The sequence below is a fragment of the Trematomus bernacchii genome, unplaced genomic scaffold (assembly GCF_902827165.1).
Source record: "Trematomus bernacchii unplaced genomic scaffold, fTreBer1.1, whole genome shotgun sequence".
Classification (NCBI taxonomy): Eukaryota; Metazoa; Chordata; class Actinopteri; order Perciformes; family Nototheniidae; genus Trematomus; species Trematomus bernacchii.
In genome coordinates, this window is record NW_022987477.1 from 2,189,767 (window position 1) to 2,212,690 (window position 22,924).

The window sequence follows — 22,924 nt, forward strand, 5'->3', positions numbered from 1 at the left end:
ACTGATTGACATAATTCACGCATGGTACTTTTTACAGTATTACGGCTTCCACAGATGACATTTTTTTATGGATTTTTTTGTCAAAGCACTTAAGATATTCATTGCTATCGGGATGTTAAGAGCATTCCATGGAATATAACAAAAAGTGTATCTCGAGCCGGTTTCTCAAACTTACCTACCCTACCTTTAAGACTTTTTTATTGAGAATATTAAGAAAGTCATACATAAATCTGCAAAATTGAAGCTAATCACCAAGTGTTTCATGTCATAAACCTCTTTATATTTCACATTATTCCTGTCTTGTCTGTTATTATACCTTTGCACTAGCTCTCAAATAAAACCAGAAGAATTTCTCATGAAAGGTTTTTGGGTTTTTATTCATAATGTAAGCGATTCAGCAAATGGCAATAACATCCTGAGAAAATGTAATCATGGTAAGATCAGCTTAAAACATTGAAAAATATAGATAAATACAAAGCATCACAATTAAAAATTAATTTAAAGCATAAGTTATTTAGTTAAATCACAATCATGGAAATAAGCATTTTAAATTGTTTTAATGGGTTGATGGTGGAAGAAAGTATTAAAAAACAACATTTAGGTGATATGATTAAGGCCTGTTTGCGAACAGCTGCCTTATTTAGTTTTAAAAAGACATGTATCTGCTAAAAATATGTGGGGTTTTTTCAGAAAAGTCCTGCTTTTTTCTTCATGTCACTCTGCCTCCACTTCGGTAGCCGCTTGAAATCTGCTCGAGTTGTTCCCAGCAGGTTCTCAAAGTCCTTATCAGACAGGTAGTCCTGAAAACACAGGGGAACAATAGAGTAAGGCTGACCTCTGCTGGACACACTGAGGTACTGCAGGACACACAGGTTAAATATAATACACCTTTCACTGAATCACATTATTTTACAAACCACTTGATTACATGTGTCTCTTTGTGGTTGTTTTTTTCCTATCATTATCCTACGATTACTATTGTCTCTTTGTAGTTATGTGTGTGTCTTTCTATGTGTATCTTTGTTGTTATTTTGTGTCTATTTGTTGTCAGTTTGCATTTCTTCAAGGTTGTTTTCCATCTGACAGCAGATGGAAATGAGCTATTCGCTAAAATCTGGCATAATTAATCTCTTCTCTTTTGTGAGATTAATGTATTTGTATGCATGGTCCTTGTTGAAATAAATACATAATACTTATCTCCTTTTAGTCATTATGCATATGTTTTAGTTATTTTGTGTCTCTCTGTAGACATTGCATTGTCATTTTGAGTCTGTATGTACATTTTCTTTATAGGAAACCACAAAGAAGGGCTAAGAAAATGCAGGTATTATTTAGTAAAGCACCGCTGTTCAACTGTCATTCTGAATAAAGAGCTTTACTAATCATGTGTTTGTGCTTTTTATACCATAACCTTATCATTCGGTGCACCTGTACTAGTAAATATTGGATTACCTTTCAGAGATATTCAATTTAGAAGACTCTTAATAGATCTGTTAAAAAAGCAATCATGACATTCTTTTAACTGGCTTAGTAATTCACACAATTAGTGTAATAACTTTTTATTTTTCCCCATGTTTACTGACCAAAACACATTAAAAGCCAGTTTGAAGAGGTGAGTTTTTTGAAGGTGGTGAGGCTAAGTTAGCGTTTTGTCTCCTACACTCAGGGTGTTTCTCAATGTCGAGGAAGGCTGCTCCAGAGCCACTATTTCAAGCATGCTACGTCATCGAGTGCCGCCGAAGGACTGTTCCAATGTCCAGCATACTCGGAATTCTACCGAGCCCGGCGTACTTCGTTTGGAGACATTTCTAGGCTGCACATGTGTATCCTCCGCGGTCTTAAAATCCCCACAATGCTTTGCGCACGGACCAATTTCCAAAATCTTTGGCGGAAATCGCGCTCCATTTAAGGCGGGGCCTCGCATATGACGCACACCTGTTCCACAATTCTTTGTTTTCCGAGGCTAGGCAGGATTCTTGCCTCGCTTCTGAAGGACCTGACTCGGAGGGACTTGTCCTACCAAGGAAGCGTCCTCGACATTGAGAAACACCCCCTGACTCTGCACCCACCTCTCTCAGGCCGACAATTGGAGGAAGAGACTAAATGCAAACATGTGCTTTCTAGGCAAATAATGATAATAATATAGATATTAAACTCAGGCTAAGTTAGCATTTTGTCTGCTACACCCTGACTCTGCACCCACCTCTCTCAGGCCGGGGTCCACATCAGCCGGCAGCTCGTCGGGGGTCTTGTTGACGAGGAGCTCCGGGGCCAGAAACATGACAGAGCCTCCAGTAGAGGGGGAGGAGGGGGAGAGGGTCACGGAGGCTGAGTTTCTCTGGGTGGACGGGCTGCTGGGGGTGGAGGGTCTAGGGGACAGATCCCCTCCGTGGATCCTGTAGGAAGGAGGGGAGCTGGCGGGGCCTCCAGGAGCCCCGTATCCCCCCCCAACAGCACTCTTATTGAGATTAGTGTTGTTCAGATCCTGCAGATAGGTGAGGGAAATCATCATTCTGGTGGTTTTTACATGACATCTGGGAGAAAACGTCTAAATTGTAAGCATTTGAGGAGTAGTATGAGTATATTTCAACACATTAGTCATATTTACAATTGGGATATTAGTTAATAATTAAAAAAGGATTGAGATTAGTGTAATGCAGGATCATTTTTTTTTACATGACATCTGGGAGGAAATATCAACATTGTAAGCATTCACAGATTAGTATCATATTTACCATTGGGGTATTAGTGCATAGTTAATAATTAAAAGGGATTAGTGTTAATCAATCACTTACAACAGTGATCTGTGAGAGAGATGCTGGATCACTCAGCTTTTTTTTCATCTCCTCATAGGAGTTGCCTCCCTGTTGAGAAGATCGATTGAGAATATGGGTGAGCATGCAGGGTTCAACAATCCATGAAATCATCACATGTGCTTTCTTATTTCTGAAATGATTCATCACCTGTGTCTCTCCTCAATCATCTGTTAATGTCATACACACATACAGACCTGAACAGTGATTTGTCATCATGCAGCTTTCTCTTACTGAGAGTCTATAGGGGTGTCCATTTTGAATTGGCCCTCAGCTAATTCAAAAAGTACAATGAAATATGGCCCACAAATGAAACTTTTGCTTGTCTTGTATTGTACTTCTTAAATATATCTGTAAACATATTACACAGTATAGTGTTCATGTGTTAATAAGACCATTTTCAGTCAATTCAAATATGATTAACAAATCTAAATTGATAAGAATAAAGCCCAATAACTTATTTACATAAAAACCCTTCCTATTTCCTCTTATGATAAGCAATCTGAGACTTCTGTTTTAAGGAATGAGCTGCTAACCAAATAAATTAAACCCTATGGAAAGCTGTCATGTAGGCTGCAGCATAATTTACTTACATTTGATTGATTTTGCTAACTTATAACTCAACTTATGAGGCAATAAACCTCTCCTCTAGTGAGTGGCCCAGCCCTTCTTATGTTTTTCTGTATGTGGCCCTCGGAGAAAAGAGTTTGGACACCCCTGCTCTTTACAAACTCACGCTCCACTTGTGAGGGTCCCAGGCGGTGAACCAGCCGGTGAAGGTTGGCGGTTCGAATCCCTGTTTGACGAAGAGCACGGGTGTGTCGGGGTCTCGGCCCGCAGGGTGGGTCCTCAGGTAATCCTGCGCGCTGTTCCACGCCTCCTTCGTCTCGTACTGATTCGCTGAGTTCCCGACCCACAGGAAAATCTGAGGGGAAGTGTGGAAAAAAACACAGACGTATTATTATTTATAGTTTGTGAATGTTGTAGAAGATAAGATTTAATTTATTGATCCCAATTTCATTGCACTTTATGTGAAAATGAAAACGAGTAGAAAAATGTCAATGCCCGCCGTTTTCAGTCTGTCATTAAAGTCTCTAAACTTAATTTCTCTGCTGCTGATTATTACAATTGAAATGTCTTGTTTTTAATTAGTGTCTCCTGGCGAGAGCAAGTGCCAGAGACGGTCCTGTGGATAAGGAGTCGAGGCTCTGAACCGACAGCAGCAGGTAGGACTGCGTCACACAACCGGGTTTAATGTGCATCACTATAACAAAACACAAAGCGTCAATTAAAAAACTCCAAACTTAATAGGGTCAATCAAATATCACCTTTGCGCCTATCAAAACTTCAAAACTTGCGTCAAAAACGTTCGCTCGCTTCGCGTCGATTTTCAAACTGCGCGTTTCCGAATGTCCATTTCCACCGTGAAGCAGCAGAGATCACGTGAGTAGCCCCGAAGAGTCAAGCTAGCATCTCAGTTAGCTTGACGGGCAATTTCCAAGTCCTTTTTACATGCAGTTTAAAGACATTACAGTTAACACGCCTTACTTTTACCTTTAGCTGGAGTCGTTGTTGCTATTACATGTGCGCGTGCCTAGGGATATACAATCTCACAAAGGTTGTGCAAAATACCACAGACCTCATTAGTAATATATGTATATTTAAAAAAAGGCTGCTTTATTGATCAATTAAGATACACATTTGTGGCTAATTAATAGATAAATAAATGTGTTAGCGTTTATATCCACACAGCTGAAGTTGCTTTCAATAAAAACAAATAAAAAAAACACAGATTTTTGTTTTGGTGCTTACCTTTCCTCAAAAGTGTGTATTTATATAATTTATATGTATTATGTAAATAATATGAGTTTTTAAGGAGAAATAATCCCATAAAATGTACTAAATAGTATTTGATGACCTTAAACTTTCACCTTCAATTATTATATATGAGGTAAAAACTTCTTAAAATGTACAAAATAACGTTCACTTACAGTAATGACTATGTTATTTCCCACATATACCCTTTTATTAAACTCTGTAGGTCTTCAGAAAACTTGATGTAGAAACCCCCCCTCCCTCACCTCCTCCCAGGTGTCCAGCAGCATCACATCCTCCTCGTCCAGGTCGCTCTGGGCGAAGTCCTCCACCTCCGTCATCCGGAACGTTCCAATCTGATTGGAGCATTCAAACAGCCGGGGACTGTGGGGGGGCTCCTCCTTCTGCAGCCTGAAACACACAGCTCACTGTAATCTGCTGTGTGTGTGTGTGTGTGTGTGTGTGTGTGTGTGTGTGTGTGTGTGTGTGTGTGTGTGTGTGTGTGTGTGTGTGTGTGTGTGTCCAGAACACATTTCACATGGCATTGGGCATATTCCACTGACCTTGATATAAAAATAATCCATGCAGACTTAAATGTAAGCTTATTAATGTTCCAAATTCAGAGCATTTTTGGACGAGTCCTTGTTAACAGGCTGTTGTTATTGTTATTTTGTATGCTTTACATAATATAATACATAATTAAAGAACAACAAAAGCTTGTTTGAAAGCTCAGAGTTATTAATATCTGTCTGCTGCAGAATATCTAAGCAAAAAAATAACAACTAGAGTCCAATTTAATAGCAAAATAAACCATCTCTGGAATATGTATTGTTGAAACTAATATATATATATAAAATATATTTCATGGATTGGAGTGTTCCTTCTTTCTGTGCTCACCTCTTGTCGCTGGCATAGGGAGCCTTTCCTCCCAGATTTACCCAGAATTCAGCTGGCTCCTGGCCCTCCATCACCACCTGCTTGTCCTGTTTGGACAGCACATCAGACATGGCCCTCCCCATCACCCTCTCATCCCCATTGCAGCCCTGCACACACACACAAGTCGACAACACACACACATTATGTTAGAACAATCTCACTGGTCACCGGCTTGAGCTTCAATCTCAGGATCCATGTGTTTCTGATCCTCTCCAGAATGGAAGTAGTCATCACATACAGAGCATCAACTAGTTCCTGAACAGTGTCCTTCACATGCTGATATCCAAGAGAGGGAGTTACACAGTCACAAGATGGAGGAATAGAAAGCAGTATTCAATGTTTACTTCAGATTAGCTCCACGTCAGAAATGATCATGCTTGTCATATGTCTATCTCCATAGAGGCTGAATCATCATGTTAATCACATAGCTATCATATGCCTCAAACAGTCCTGATGCTCTTCTAGGTAATCAGACATCCTGTCATGTACACAGCTACAGTTGGGATACCTTTGTTATCATGTGCTACTCTGATGTTGGAAGAGTACATTCACTATTTTCCCAACACATTCACATTTCCCCGTGTGGTTTATTCAGCTTGTGACTGTGACGTACCTTTCCGTACCACAGGAAGCACATGTGGTCGGTCTTCAGCAGGAAGACGTCGTTGGTGTTGAGAGACGAGGCCCTCGAAGGCACCTCCGTGGCCTTAGTGTTCATCTCGTTGGTCCCTCTGACCTGGAAGAGCCTGGCCCCGCCTTCAGGGTTAGCTACACCAGGTCGGCCTGTACCACCCTACACACACACACACACACAGATATTTTACTCAGATTCAGAAGTCAGATTCAGACTCAATAATCACAAAAAAGATCAAAGAACGTAAATTAAGACATCACATGATTGCATTAAGCAGGCTGTTCCAGTAGATGTGAAAGTAATACTGTGGTGTCACAACAATTACAATAAATGCCTGTTTCTAGTATTTTATTGGAGCTAATATTTGTATCAAAACCATATAAGACTGTATGAAAAACGATGTGTACAAAGTCCCTCATTTACTGTTCCCAGCCAGGATTGTGTCTATTCAATCATGAATAAATACAAATAAAAGAATCCTGGCACTACTCACTTCATATACTAAAAGTAAAAAGTAGAAATATTACTAAAAACACTCCTGCATCTTACTATAGTAAAAGTACAAAAGTACGAAAATACCCCATTTCAGAATCATATCTATTAAATGACTGGATTCTGATTATTGATGCATTAACGTGTTCATCAAGGTGGAGCTAACTTAAATTACTTTATATACTGCTGCGTGATATCTTAGCCTATAATCATAAATCAGTGTTTATTTATACGTTTGTTTATATGTTGTATTCTGAGTATGTAAAGTCACTAGTAACTCATTTAATCAAATACGGGAAGTGGAGTAGAAGTATGTAAAGTAGCATTGAATGGAAATACATACATACAATGCATGTGGAGGATGGACAATGTATGAATTTTCTTATGTGACACGCTTCCATGCTTTAATGTTCAAAAAGCTCTTTATTTTTTTACAGGAAACGGAAAACCCCAAAAGCGCAATAGGGACACTTTAAACCGCACACTTTTTGTTACACTGGAGCATTTGTTATCTGTCAAAAAAATGAATGCAAACCTGTACCTCAAAGATGACGAGTTTGCCTTTGAAAATAGCGAGGAAGTGGCGAGGCTCCTTTCCCATGACCACCCTGACCTGCACCGGCGCTCCATTGTACTTGTTATCAACGTCCACAGCCTGGTAGGCGCTGGCTGTGATCTCGTCTTTAGTGGCGTGACGGCCCTGGTAGGAAACATTAAAAAAGTGTTTTCAGAGCCAGAAAAGAGAGATTAAAAGTCCCCTATTATGCTGTTTTTAACATCAATATATTATAGGTCTTGTTAGGGAATAATTTGCTTAGGTATTCAACCTTCGACACAGTTCATAATTTTCTCCTCTCACTTTCTCCTTTCCCATGGCATAGGTCTACGGCCTTGGGTATTGCTGCTATCTCTCTTAAGGAAGGGCAGCTTGGGCGCATTGTTGTTGCCAGCTTATGACCGAGCACAAGCCGCCATGAAGTAGTTTACTGTTCAGGGACGAAGGTTCCCTGGCACACATTATTTTCTATGGACGACGGCTCTAGTTAGATTCAGGGTCCATCATTGTTTAGTCTCGCTGATAAAGAATGTTGATTATTACACTCTGAACTAGTTAAAACCTCGAGCTACAGAAAGAGTTCTTCAGAATTGGTTTGGCAACCGCTGTGTCAACTCGTGACACACCACCTGTCTTGTCAATTCTCCGGCTGTAACTCCAAATAAACCGTCAGTGTTTGCCATCAAAGCTCCAGCTCTCCTCGTGCCTCTCTGAGTCCTGTTTCCAATTGCTTCAGAAGTTTCCCCCACAGGTCTCAGATATATACAAAACATGTCTCTGAAGTGTTTGGCTGAAACACCAAACAGATCATTGCAGCATTACCCATAATCCCCTCTGTTTCAGCCCTGTTTCAAAAGTGCTGATTCTCTGTCTGTTACTTTAGATGAAAATAAGGAGCCCCTCCCCACGCCCCTCTGAGAGACATTTGGTTAAAAAGAACTCAATGGTGCTCTAGGAGGAGATTCAGGTGATAAGGTGGGGGGGGGGGGTTACCTTGGTTGCTGATTGGCTAATGGTTACACAAGACAAAACATCGTTATGACATCATAAAGTGGCCAAAATCTGATCAGCTCATTTTCAGACAGGTTTTTATAGAAATGGATCAGGAGAAAAAGAGAGAGAATCTTTGTTCCTGAAACTTTCAGAGTCTCTTTACACAGAGGGGACACATGTTGATGTAGAAAAGACATGAAGAAGAGGGGACACATGTTGATGAAGAAGAGACATGAAGAAGAGGGGACACATGTTGATGAAGAAGAGACATGAAGAAGAGGGTACACATGTTGATGTAGAAGAGACATGAAGAAGAGGGGACACATGTTGATGTAGAAGAGACATGAAGAAGAGGGGACACATGTTGATGTAGAGGAGTCATGAAGAAGAGGGGACACATGTTGATGAAGAAGAGACATGAAGAAGAGGGGACACATGTTGATGTAGAAGAGACATGAAGAAGAGGGGACACATGTTGATGTAGAAGAGACATGAAGAAGAGGGGACACATGTTGATGTAGAAGAGACATGAAGAAGAGGGGACGCATGTTGATGTAGAAGAGACATGAAGAAGAGGGGACACATGTTGATGTAGAAGAGACATGAAGAAGAGGGGACACATGTTGATGTAGAGGAGACATGAAGAAGAGGGGACACATGTTGATGAAGAAGAGACATGAAGAAGAGGGGACACATGTTGATGTAGAAGAGACATGAAGAAGAGGGGACACATGTTGATGTAGAAGAGACATGAAGAAGAGGGGACACATGTTGATGTAGAAGAGACATGAAGAAGAGGGGACACATGTTGATGTAGAAGAGACATGAAGAAGTGGATTCTGCATAATAGGTGACCTTTAAAACGAGGGAAATGAGCCCACTGAGAGGGTCCTGACCTGCCACATGTAGAGTATGTACTGCTGCTGGTTGGATATCTGGTATGTGTACAGCACCAAGTAGCAGTCTCCTCCATAGAACTGCCCGTAAGTACTGGGGTTAACTTCAGCCAGCTCCAAGTCCTCGATACGCCACACCTGTCGCAGAAAGGAAGATTTAAAAGCGAGTCAGCAGGTGTCCTTAAAGCTAGGATTTAGTTTCTGTGGATTTATTGTTTTACCCCACCTTCACATCTCCAGATCCGTCGTCCACCATGCGCTGCTGTGCCGCCAGCTCGGGGCGGGCGTGGAGCTCCATCACATCGAACTTCACCTGCTCTACCTTTGCTGTACGGAGAGTGTTTAGTGTCAAAAAGGTAAATAAGACGTTCAAATAGAGTGTTTTTCTCAGTTCAAATATCTTTAATATCTCAAATACTTCTAGGTCAAAATGACTCCAAACAGCTGCTTCCCTATTTCAACATCTGCAATTCATTTCAATATTCAGTATTGTTAACATGAATCCACCCCTATGACCTATATATGTCATTTTTGTCTTTGTTGTTGCAATACAAAAATACAAATAAATATAAAAGCACAACATAATTTGTAATCATGAATCATACACTGACAAATTGTTGAAATTAAATAAAAATTGATATATTATTGTGAATCAAAATCAGATTTCGACAATAAATCACAGTATAAGGAAATACATTGTAAGAGAAGGAGAAAAAACAGAACGAATATGTTACAAAAATGTATTAGCATATACAAAATAAGGAGAAATATTTACACATAATATAATTGGACAAGAAAACTTAAAACTAAGTACAGGATAAATATGAGAAAATACAGAATATTAGATCTTAAAGTGGAGGGCTGTGCAGATTTCTAAAGAGGGAGTGTTATACAGAAAGTTGAAGCTTTTTGACCCAGATGTGTATACAGTATATTTAAGGTGATGTTACCTATCTTCCCCATGCTGTAGGTGGACCCCAGACCCTGAGTCTGCCCTCTGTCGCTCCAGGATTTAAACATGTGTTTAAACATGGCCGACTCCCCTCCCTCCGTCATCACCTTCACGCTGGTGCTGGACGGGTAGTTCTTGGCCTTGATGTAACCCTGGGAGAAGAGATGATTAGTTATTATTGATAGGTTATTTATCCTAGATAGATGGATAGATAGATAGATAGATAGGTAGATAGATAGATAGATAGATAGATAGATAGATAGATAGATAGATAGATAGATAGATAGATAGATAGATAGATAGATAGATAGATAGATAGATGGATGGATGGGTCGGTCGCTCGGTCGGTCGGTCGCTCGGTCGGTCGGTCGGTAGGTAAGTAGGTAGTAGGTAGTAGGTTGATAGATAGATAGATAGATAGATAGATAGATAGATAGATAGATAGATAGATAGATAGATAGATAGATAGATAGATAGATAGATAGATAAAATAGCATTAAAAGGTTAAAAAGTTAAAAAATATATACATGTGGAAATACAAATGTCCAGTAACAAATATAATGCAGGATATTATCGTGCAATAAATTGATTATTCAATATTAAATTCAGAATAAATGTAAAATGTACAGCGGGAGTTTAAGTCCAGTTATTAAGAGAAGCTCTGGAGCAGAGATAGAGATAACATCTGATCCTTTACAACAAACACTAGATGCTCTTTCTAGGTTTTTACTAACACTGTAATCCTGCTAGTTATCCCCATGTCTATTATGTAACTGTAAGGGTTAATTTACTGTGTCCTGATTACCCGTTACATGTAATCTATTACTCACCACCGCCCGGTTCAGAGCTTCTTTCCTCTCCTCTTGAGACGCCTGCTTCCCTTTCCACACCATCACACTGGAGCCTCTCTGGTCCAGGATGTAACAGTCCTGACGGAGAGAGGAGAAGAACAACAACAGTGAGAGAGGATCTACTTCCTCTCAATCTCTCAGGAACATGCTGGAAGGATTGAAGAGAGTTACAGAGGAGTGCAGCAGGTCCTGGGTCAGAGGCTGCGTCGCCACTTCCTGAACCACCAGATTCCCGCTGTTCTCAAAAACACTGATGAGGAAACACAAGAAAGAAATGTGTCATTCAACGTCTCCCCGATATGTTGCAGTGATGATCCAGCAGATTCATAATAGTAGTAATAATAATAAGCTTTATTTGTATAATAATAAGTCATTAAAACAATAAAAACCCAAATAAGATAATAATAATAAAAACGAAATAAATAAAATGACCAACTAAAGAGATGTGTCTTCAGCTAAAGCACCGTTCATAGAAGAAATGCAGTCCAAAGTGCTTCTCAGTAGACCGTTGACATCTCTTAACATAGTCACAGAAAGTTGATACCACATAGAATACAGTTACCAGTAAAAGAGTATAGAAGAGACACAGAAGAGACATAGAAGAGACACAGAAGAGACATAGAAGAGACACAGAAGAGACATAGAAGAGACATAGAAGAAAGCATAGAAGAGACACAGAAGAGACACAGAAGAGACATAGAAGAGACACAGAAGAGACATAGAAGAGACATAGAAGAGACATAGAAGAGACATAAAAGAGACATAGAAGAAAGCACAGAAGAGACATAGAAGAGACATAGAAGAGACACAGAAGAGACATAGAAGAGACATAAAAGAGACATAGAAGAAACACAGAAGAGACATAGAAGAGACATAGAAGAGACATAGAAGAGACACAGAAGAGACACAGAAGAGACACAGAAGAGACATAGAAGAGACATAGAAGAGACACAGAGCATAGAAGAGACATAGAAGACACAGAGCATAGAAGAGACATAGAAGAGACACAGAGCATAGAAGAGACATAGAAGAGACATAGAAGAGACATAGAGCATAGAAGAGACACAGAGCATAGAAGAGACATAGAGCATAGAAGAGACATAGAAGAGACATAGAAGAGACATAGAAGAGACACAGAGCATAGAAGAGACATAGAAGAGACATAGAAGAGACATAGAAGAGACATAGAAGAGACATAGAGCATAGAAGAGACATAGAAGAGACATAGAAGAGACATAGAGCATAGAAGAGACACAGAGCATAGAAGAGACATAGAGCATAGAAGAGACATAGAAGAGACATAGAAGAGACACAGAGCATAGAAGAGACATAGAGCATAGAAGAGACATAGAAGAGACATAGAAGAGACACAGAGCATAGAAGAGACATAGAAGAAATCGATGTATTTATTGTTAGAATACAGTTACCAGTCAAATACATAAAAAAGACATGAAAAGAGCATAGAAAATATAGATGTACACAATAAACAGTGCATTAAAGGAGGCGAGTGCAGACCGTGTTGACAGATTGAAAAGGAGCAGATCTTACTGGTAGAGCCTGACGCTGGTGTTCTGCACCTCGTCCGGTCTGTCGTCAGGGAGGGCCTCCTTCAGGGGCCCGGCCCTCTGACCCAGCACCGCCATCAGGACCTTCATGAGCTCCGGGGAGTCCTTCTCGTCGTCCCCCTCCACCACGCCGATCTGAGCCCGGCCCCCCCGCTCCCGGTCCCGGATGTCCTGAGCCAGCAACACCGCCTGCACACAGGGAACAGCCACTCTACATATTAGAGACTCTCTTTTTCATTGGGTTTGCAGTAAATCGGTTTATACAATAACAGTTCTTTCTTTAAATAATGAAATATTGATATCACGTTAATAACACACAGGTGATCATATTTAGTAAATCATTCAGTGCCTCTTAAAGTATATAGATTTCTTTCCACTTCCTCCCTTCTATCAGTTCACCCGGTTGCCTTTCCATGAGTCCATTTGTTTTAATCATGTAATTAATTTGCCTAAAAAGGACTAAATGCACCATAAATAAAGGTTATACCATGTTGACTGATTGTATTATTATTATTTGTAATTATTATTGATTATTTTATTACAAAAACACGACCTGGATAGTGCCTGACAACAATGTCCTGCTTCAATTATTATTCTATGATGTTATTTAGAATACATTTGTTATTGCATAAGGATAATAAAACCATTTGCATAAAAAAATATTTATTTAAATTACAACAAAATGGACCAATTTCTTTGAATGGGGCGAAGCCTGCGAGCTAGTTCAGGCAGTCAACTCGAGCACCAATGATACATTATCACGTGACGCACCTCGTCCCTCTTTACAACCAACCAAACACATTCTCCTGCCAGGTCTTCCTGCCTCTGCCTCGCTATGCTGCCACTGCTGTGTTCACTTGCTATTGCTGTGTTTCATGTTGCTGCTGCTCGCCTGCCTCACCACCACCCCAGCTTCCACCCCAGCTCCCACCCCAGCTCCCACCCCAGCTTCCACCCCAGCTCCCACCCCAGCTTCCACCTGTAGGCTCGGGGGATAGTTATCGTCGATGGAACTGTCGGTGTCGGGTGTCGGCGAGTTCTCTGGTGACTGCCTGGTGTGTCAGGGCCTTAATCATCACTCAATGTTCTGTGTAAATCTGTGGAGTGATGAGGCCCGAGCCTAGACGCCAAACTCAAACTATATGCTGCTTCTAATAAACATATTAAGAAACACGTGAGTTGTCTGACTGAAATATCAAAGTGTTTGATTTTAGTACAAAGTCTGTCTTTGAATGTGTAAATGTATTTATTTGTAAAGATTCCTTACGTCCACATCACATGGATTCTTGCAGTGCAGTATAGAAACTAAACTCAGTACATGAATGCCCTTTTCCAGCCAATCAGAGGGCAGGATTACCTTGAGCTTCTCCCTCCTGTTGCTCTGCGGCCCGTTCCACTGAACTATAGCTTTCCCCATATCCAGCAGGAATATATCCCCATTGTTGAAGCTGCTCCACGACACCTCCACCTGCACACAAACAAACATGGAGGGTCATCAACCTGTATTAACACATGCTGCCTGAAAAACGGTAATTAAATACCAGTCTCAACACTCCTTAGGCAAATGAACACCTACTTTGACATCCATGGCGACATGTGAGCCATAATTTGTTTAAGAGGGAGTGCCAACGCCCCTTTGGCTGTGTGAGGCCTGTGATATCTCCAGTGGGAGGCACAGCATTAATCAGCTGTAGCCCTTCATGTTCTGCTGTTCATACCTCTGAGGCTGTCACATGCTTCCTCCCTTTGACGTGCAGCAGCCGCAAGACGTTGTAGACGTTCGTGTCAACATGGTGAAAACCAGAGGCAACCCCACCTTTCTTATAGCTGCGGAGAGATCACATTACCAAAGTTCAAGTGCAGTAAAAACATGAAATGCACACACGATTGTTGCAAGAACACCTGAGGGCATTTTGAAATGTAACCCCAATATTACACAAGCAAATGTAGAGTCATAGGTTAATGAGCCGGGTGACAGGAAGCTGTTCCTCGCTAAGCCTCAACCAAACAAGGGTGATCTGTGTCATAATGATTTCATGCAAACGGATTATTGTTGTAAACCCAGGAGGATTATAATAAGTGTGTGTTCGTGTGTGTGTGTGTGTGTGTGTGTGTGTGTGTGTGTGTGTGTGTGTGTGTGTGTGTGTGTGTGTGTGTGTGTGGTGTGTGTGTGTGTGTGTGTGTGCAGGCTTGAGGAATAACAGACTACATTTTTTAAGTAACCCTCCCATCCCTGTGTGTGTGTGTACCGAACCACTTCTTGTCCACATTCCAGCCTCTTTCTTAAAACTCACATGAGGCCGTTTTTGAAGTAGCTCCTGAAGCGCGGGGACTCGTTGCCCTGCACCTCCCTGTACTGCACCGGACCCCCCCCCAGGTGCTCGTCCAGCTGGGTGACGAAGATGGCCGCTGCACCCTGCTCGTCCTGAGAGGAAGAGTTCCCGATCCAGTAGTGGATGTCAGCAGACTGACCCGAGCCCTTACTCTGACTCATCTGGGGAAGAAACGCAGAGAAGGAGACTCAAATCTCACATTTGCATTTCTGTACTTAAAGGTCCCCTATTATACTGTTTTTCATCAATATATCACAGGTCTCAGATATATACAGAGCATGTCTCTGATTGGCTGAAACACCAAACAGATCATTGCAGCATCCCATAATCCCCTCTGTTTCAGCCCTGTTTCCAAAGTGCTGATTCTCTGTCTGTTACTTTAGATGAAAATAAGGAGCCCCTCCCCACGCCGCTCTGAGAGATATTTGGTTAAAAAGAACACAATGGTGCTCTAGGAGGAGATTCAGGTGATAAGGTGGTGGGGGGGGGGGGTTACCTTTGTTGGTGATTGGCTAATGGTTACACAAGACAAAACATCGTTATGACATCACAAAGTGGCCAAAATCTGATCAGCTCATTTTCAGACAGGTTTTTATAGAAATGGATCAGGACAAAAAGAGAGAGAATCTTTGTTCCTGAAACTTTCAGAGTCTCTTTCCACAGAGGGGACACATGTTGATGTAGAAGAGACATGAAGAAGAGGGGACACATGTTGATGTAGAAGAGACATGAAGAAGAGGGGACACATGTTGATGTAGAAGAGACATGAAGAAGAGGGGACACATGCTGATGTAGAAGAGACATGGAGAAGAGGGGACACATGTTGATGTAGAAGAGACATGAAGAAGAGGGGACACATGTTGATGTAGAAGAGACATGAAGAAGAGGGGACACATGTTGATGTAGAAGAGACATGAAGAAGAGGGGACACATGTTGATGTAGAAGAGACATGAAGAAGAGGGGACACATGTTGATGTAGAAGAGACATGGAGAAGAGGGGACACATGTTGATGTAGAAGAGACATGAAGAAGAGGGGACACATGTTGATGTAGAAGAGACATGAAGAAGAGAGGACACATGTTGATGTAGAAGAGACATGAAGAAGAGGGGACACATGTTGATGTAGAAGAGACATGAAGAAGAGGGGACACATGTTGATGTAGAAGAGACATGAAGAAGAGGGGACACATGTTGATGTAGAAGAGACATGGAAAAGTGGATTTTGCATAATAGGTGACCTTTAAATCATTTATTAGTGTTGGGAAATCAGGATTTTACTCACAAAAAGAACAATGTAACAGTCTCCCTCAAAGAAGTTACCGAAGCCTTGAGCTGGAACCGGCACCATCTGCATGTTCTGAATGAGAAAACCGATACAATTAAGTTTTACACACAAATAGGACCAGTGATATCCCCATGCACAGAAATATGATATTGTTAAAGGGCTGGCTCACATTGATGGTCCATATCTGCAGGCCGGGCTTCCTGCTGACACTTTTAAACGTGTCTTGATTGTCATCGCTCATCATTCTGCTGAACTGCAAACAAAAAAACACACATTTAAGAAAAGAAACAGGGAGGATTGCTGTTGTTTTTAACTGAGGAAATATAAATGTGTACAGGTGACGTAACCACCCTATTCAAAGTGAATGGGAAGCGTCTCCGTTGAAGCACGCGACGCTGCCGTGTGGACGTACCGTGACATGAATTAAAGACCTGCTTCCATTACTGCAACAGGAACGACTAGTTCCACTATAACTAACCTGCATTGTCATTGACTCAACTCACACAATGAGCTTTGTTATTCCTCCTCAAACAAGAAATATACATTTGTACAGGTGATATATGCAATACAACAGATTTAAGGTAAGTAAGATGTATAAGTAAAAGCTATAGAGAAACTTGAAACATATAATAGTATATTCGTACTGATGGGAATAAGCCACATTTTGGTCTCCTTCCAAGGGGAATATTTTGGTCTTTAGCTGCCCAACACTTCAATATTTTAATTTGTAAAAAGTTGTCTGCCCTGTGGTGCAGGTATACAGTTAGTTTAGGAAATAATTTGTCTCCCTTTTGTGAAATTAAACCAAAAAGATGCCCTGTGAAATGCTCAAAAAGTGTAGGATTTTCAAAAGATTTTAAGCTGTAAGTATGTGTAAGAACTTTCAACAGAAACACATATTCAATAACAAGTACTCGAAACTACTTCAACAGAAAAATATACGTTTTGAGTCGTTCTAATTGCTCATCCTTTCCCTCTCTTTTCACTGGAAACAGATGTCTCTCCAGTAAGTGACGAGTGAAGCATTTCAGATTGGATCTCACGGAGGAAACACCTCTAACCCTCCTAATGAGTGTCAGCCTGGCGCCTCAGCATGATACAAGTTCTGCAATCAGCGCCTCTTGACTCAGATATGAGGAACAACAGCACTGATAAGCTAACGTCTCCATCTGAGCTGAGAATATAGCGAGGGCTTGGGGGTGAAACGCTGTATGGAAACAGGCTCAGTGAAATGCTACCGGCTACATATCATGAATACAAACACAGGATCCATACATGCTGTGCAAATAGATGTGGGAGTTATTCCAAAGAGGAAGCTATAATGCATTGGCTAATTTAATATTTGCTCCAAAAATAACTGAGTGGTGATTGATGGAGGTTGTGTGAGGTGATACAGGTCAGTAAGCAGGATGTTAACCACACCCTTCATTAATATTATCAAGCCTCAGGATTTCAGTGAATCAGATAAAAGCGGTGACACAGAGCAAACAGAAAAAAAGGGTTGAGATTTTATAATGTGATAGGGCTTGGCATACTACGATATCTCACCTAATATAAGGGTTACAGTTTTAAAGCAAGATTATCTCGCAATAACAGCAACAATTATGTAACAGACTACAACACATCAAATGGTTATATGTATGTTTATTACTACACTTAGTCGGGTTCAAATTGATAAAATGAGATTTGAAATGATAATGGGAGTTGCTCATTGACCGGCACAAATATCTGTTGACCATTTCCTTTTGTTATCTGGAGGAGGACACACCCATGACTTCTCTACACAGAGGGGAAATGTACTCCTTATATACCCAGTATTTTAAAAAAAAATCTAAAATGGGCTAAAAATTGACAAACTACAACATTTGGAAGTGATTTTTAAGCGATTAAAACACAATAATATCATATTCTATAAAAAGATAAGAGCCATTGTGCATAATTAGGTACTTAGTTATGACTTTTAGCTGATAATACTTAATAATTTAGGACTTTTAATTGTAATGGAGTATTTTAAGACCAAAGAATGTATACTTTTACTTAACTAGAGGATACTTCCAACTCTGTCCACACATTAAAACAAATCTGTACGCATAAAATACTTAATATTCAAAGCAAACATACTATAAATACTGACTTTTATTACTTAATTTACTATCTCAATGTTATAATATGTTCATTTTGACATCTCGGTGTTACCTTAATTGATTTATTTCAATTAACCAACTCACTTTCTTGACTGAACAGCTGTTTATGCTAGTTGTTCAATATTTCGTCTGTGGCTTCTCCCTTGTGTTGTGAATGAAAAGCATCCATTGTGCCGTGCAACATGATCCAGGTCAACATACTGTATATGAAAGATGAAATGAAGACCAGCTTCCATTACTGCGACAAGAAAGACTGGTTCCTCTTCAAGTAACCCCCCCGTGTGCATTCACTCAACACAATGAGCTTTGTTATTCCTCTAAATGCGTGCTAATGTCATGATGTAGGGTTTAAAAAACACTGCTTGAGGCCCGTTTTAAAGATATTATCTCAACAAAAAATGGGTCAGGATCTTACCTTGTGTTGCGTCTGGCGGAGTGAAGGCCTCTCCTACAAGGTTACAGGTGAATTCGTGAATTAATGTCTTTGTGCAGTGAAGTACAGCTGGCTTCCCCCTCCTGTGTGAAAGCTGAGTGCGTGTATCACAGAGGGCTGACTCTATTTGTTTCCACACCCAGGTTAGAACACACCTGCAATTTCCTGCCTCAATATTTACAGTACAACAACCTTAAATACGCCTCTCGGTGCATTGCCCCTCCTCTAAAAAAAAAGGTATTTCTAAAAGGAGAAACTGACTTGGGAGTAATGGATGACATGTAACAGGATTAGGTTATCAGCAGAGGTGGGAAGTAGTGGAGTACAAATACTTTGTTACGGTATTTAAGTACATTTTTCTGGTATCAGTACTTTACTCCACTACTACGACTTTTTACATTTTGAACACTAATACCTGTATTTTCTACTTCTTACATTTTGAACCCAAATACCTGTACTTTCTACTTCTTACATATTGAACACAAATACCTGTACTTTCTACTTCTTACATGTTGAACCCAAATACCTGTACTTTCTACTTCTTACATATTGAACACAAATACCTGTACTTTCTACTTCTTACATGTTGAACACAAATACCTGTACTTTCTACTTCTTACATGTTGAACCCAAATACCTGTACTTTCTACTTCTTACATGTTGAACACAAATACCTGTACTTTCTACTTCTTACATGTTGAACACAAATACCTGTATTTTCTACTTCTTACATGTTGAACCCAAATACCTGTACTTTCTACTTCTCACATTTCCCAAACAGGCTGGTTCCTTTAGTTTGAATGTGTGTTTGGTGGCGTGATCATTATTATTTAGAGTCATTGCGTGCCTATTGATTTGAACACGATCCGTGTATCCATCATTTCCTGGTCTTCTCTAAAGAAGAGGGACCAATGAAAACGTTGTCATGTTGCCGTTGTTCAGCATGGAAACATTCATTAGCTAACAATGACATTATTGTTCTATTAATATAAAGGGAGGTCAGGTACTCTTTAAAACAGCTGCTAGTTATGGGTACTTTTTACTGAAGTACATTTCAAAGTTTACTTTGACTTGAGTAAAGAAGTTTAGTCAGTACTTCTACTTTTACCAGAGTATTTTTAATCACTGTACTTCTACTTGAGTAAAGGATGTGTGTACATTTGCCATCTCTGGTTATCAGGATACATAACTGTATTCTCTTAGAGGTCATAAAATAAATCAGATTACTGTCACGTTTTATAAAATGTTGGATTACTAGCAGGATGAATGGAGAAGGACTCGAGCCTCACTCTTTCTGACTGTGTTGGAGTCACATAGTAACTGTGATTACGTCCCTCTCAGCTCAGTGTGCATATCAGGAGCCGCTTGACACCAATTATCCATTTCACAACGGTTACAACTAGCAGATGGGGGAATTGGACTCAAGCATCTCCTTGTGCTGTTGGAAAGGCATCAGAGGCTTTCTGTGGCTAAGTCTCTCCTTCTCACACGGTCACTGGAGGAGCAACGCTGGACTGAAGGTTTTGTTCAGGGATTTGATCTCCGAACAGACGAGGCATCTGCAGCTTTTGTTTTTCAATATGTTTGCTGAAAGTGGGGTTGTGTTAACGCGCTGTATCCAAAGTGATTGGACGTGAAGAAGAGTGTTTGCAGAGTGTGGATGTGTAGTCAAACACTTAATTGTACGTAAATACAAATGCATTGTGGGTTGGTTGCTTTTACAGAGAAGGATAACCTTGAAAAAATGTCTTCTTCTGTTGCAGTAAGCGTCATGGATGATTAGTATACACAAATCTCTACCAGGGAATCTAGAAAAACAATCAGATTGTTACATAACTGCTGGTTAAAGTTTCTCTTACCTTCGACCACGGCTTTTCATTTTTAGATCCAAACCTGGGCTCCATTATGACAATATGATCATTTCAACGACGTGGTGAACTTTAGTCCCCACATATCTGGGGAAAAGAGGAATAAAACCTCCACAGGAGAAGGAGTAGGAGAATAGGCTCTGTAATGCCTAATCCACTGCTGCAGTTAAAGTCCCTGCGACGTAAGCGGAAGCTAAAAGTTCACATCAAGATATCACATGCTGCTTAGCGCCTCTTGGTTGCTCATTAACCAGTTCATATTCATACAATAAACACATCTGCAGATCATTGCAGACAAAGAAGCTCGACCCTTTGTTGACGTAGTGTCTTCTTGTCGTAAATCAAGATTAAAAGGCCTTAAATGCACCATGTATAATAAAACACATTGAACTTAACAATACAAGTTAGCCGTACTTTAGCATCTGTTGAATTGTTTTACATTACAGTACATGTTCACAATTTAAAGGGGTCTTATTTGGGTTTTCCCTTTCCTGTAGTGTGTTATATAGGTTTTTGTACCCTCTATTTCCCCATTTTCAACACTGTATCTTAAATAAAAGCACCCTTAGAATCACAAAATATATTTCAAACAGAAAAGAAAAACGGCCCTTAATATTCATCTGATTTTCGAGCCACTAGGGGGCAGCAGAAACAAGCCCGTAAACACAACATTGATATATTATCTCTTTAAAATTGGTCAAAATTGTTAGCAAACAGTTGGTTGTTTTTTTGTATGCATCACGCTGGAGCTACATTAATTTCACAATTTACATTCAGTCATTATGTCGATACAACCATATAAATATTGCAACTGTAAGGTTTATAAGTCATTACACCAAACTGAGATTGTGCAAACTTGCAACTTTAATAATGTTGTACAGTACGATTTCAACAGCAGTCTTTACAATGCCCCAAACCCTCGTTTACCCCAATAAATAGAATTTCATTTATTCTAAGCTAATTCTTATATTTTCCTCAACGTTTTACATGTATTGTTGGACGGTGATGTCACAACGTTTTTTTTTTCAAGGTTAATTTTTTCAATTTACAGTCACTGTCAAGAATCAAATGACGTCATTCAGTCATAAATCACATTGAATTGTAGAAATCTTTGGTAAATTTAACAATTCAATGCCACTAAACTCAAAGAGCTCTAACAGGCTATACATTTCTCCAATTTCTTCTTTTTTTTTCTCAGATTAAATGACAATTAACAAAGACTTATTTTCAATTCAAGATTTAGCTAATACGCAATTGGAGACTTGAGTAAATACGCAGCATAAAAATGTGCACCCCATCACCTGACACAACAAAACCAGCACAGTAATGAAGGCACTTCATTCTGTAAGAGAAGAGAAATCACAGTTTGAATGAAAGGTCAGACGAGAAACAACGGCCTGCATAGCACAGCTCAACACAAGAACAAAAAAAGGTCACCCATCCTCCAACAAAAACTCTTGGTTCTGTCTAATTTTTGGTAACTAAAATATTACTTGACAGGATAGTAAAACCTCCGCGATCTGATAGAAAAATTACTTTATGCATGTCTTGCTTAGAAACATATAGTATGTACATACAGTGATATAATCTTTTGTCAGTCCTGTACAAAGGATCCAGAGATGGAGAGACTCCCTACAGCGGCTGTGTCTTGATTTCAGTGGAAAGAGCGCATGAAGTCCTCAGATTCAGAGCCACAATAAGAGGAGAGTAGCCGAGGGTTGAAAGTCCAGCTAGATCTGCCGTCTGCTACCTGTTCCTCACGCTCTGTAACAAACTGTAAACGTCCTCCTCCTTTGCTAAACCCTCAAACTGAGGAATCAGGTCCAGCAGCTCCGTGTCCGTCAAGTCGTCAAACCACGACTGCACTGGAACCTGCGGAGAGGAACACACATTTCATTAGTTTGAAGGGAATAAACTCAGCTGCTTTTTAAGTGGTGCGAGTTTTGGGTAAATAATTAATGAGGAAACTGCATCAAAGGCACGAAGAGTGGCAGCAGCTCCACTGAGAAACTTCCCCACAGAGGAGAGAAATCTCATACAACTGGGAACACTGCCTGCGGCGCCAAGCTGTTCCTAAAACAACAGCTCTGAATAAAACTGACAACGACACGCAGATATAAGGATTCACCATCATTAGCTAACTTAAAAGAGGACATATTATGCTAATTCTCAGGTTCATATAGTGTCTATACTGTGACATGTTTCCATGCTTAAAGGTGGGGTATGTCATTTTGGAGAAACCAGCTCGAGTGCGCTAGAATTTGAAACTACGCAGCCGAAAAAAATCTGCTTCTTCCTTCAGACTTCCTTACAGAGCCCCTCCTCCAACACACACGAACGCGCACATGACCAATGA

The 22,924-nt window shown here is 40.2% G+C and overlaps 2 protein-coding genes across 3 annotated transcripts in view; both read right to left on the bottom strand.

Annotated features, from left to right (window-relative positions):
• Positions 1-358: 358 nt before the first annotated feature.
• On the bottom strand, positions 359-20,705 carry vill (villin-like). 2 transcript variants are annotated; one of them, XM_034146071.1, is made up of 21 exons: positions 20,560-20,705; positions 18,683-18,715; positions 16,293-16,376; positions 16,121-16,195; positions 14,798-14,997; positions 14,222-14,330; positions 13,861-13,971; positions 12,487-12,692; positions 11,110-11,188; positions 10,918-11,016; positions 10,086-10,239; positions 9,362-9,462; positions 9,136-9,273; positions 7,232-7,390; positions 6,178-6,357; positions 5,526-5,671; positions 4,895-5,039; positions 3,550-3,738; positions 2,796-2,864; positions 2,204-2,485; positions 359-800 (listed from the first exon to the last, which is right to left on the bottom strand). In XM_034146071.1, exons 1-21 carry the CDS (start codon positions 20,602-20,604, stop codon positions 687-689), a joined length of 2,718 nt encoding a protein of 905 aa, XP_034001962.1. In that variant the 5' UTR covers positions 20,605-20,705; the 3' UTR covers positions 359-686. The 2 variants fall into 2 exon arrangements, with proteins under 2 accessions (XP_034001962.1, XP_034001970.1); XM_034146079.1 differs by lacking the exon at positions 2,796-2,864.
• A 704-nt stretch (positions 20,706-21,409) lies between these two features.
• The window catches only part of ctdspla (CTD (carboxy-terminal domain, RNA polymerase II, polypeptide A) small phosphatase-like a), a 29,474-nt gene continuing 27,959 nt past the window's right edge, over positions 21,410-22,924 (bottom strand). Inside the window, exon 7 of the mRNA XM_034146108.1 lies at positions 21,410-22,440. Coding sequence (XP_034001999.1) covers positions 22,315-22,440 — 126 coding nt within the window. The 3' untranslated portion in view covers positions 21,410-22,314. The remainder of the gene's footprint in view (positions 22,441-22,924) is intronic.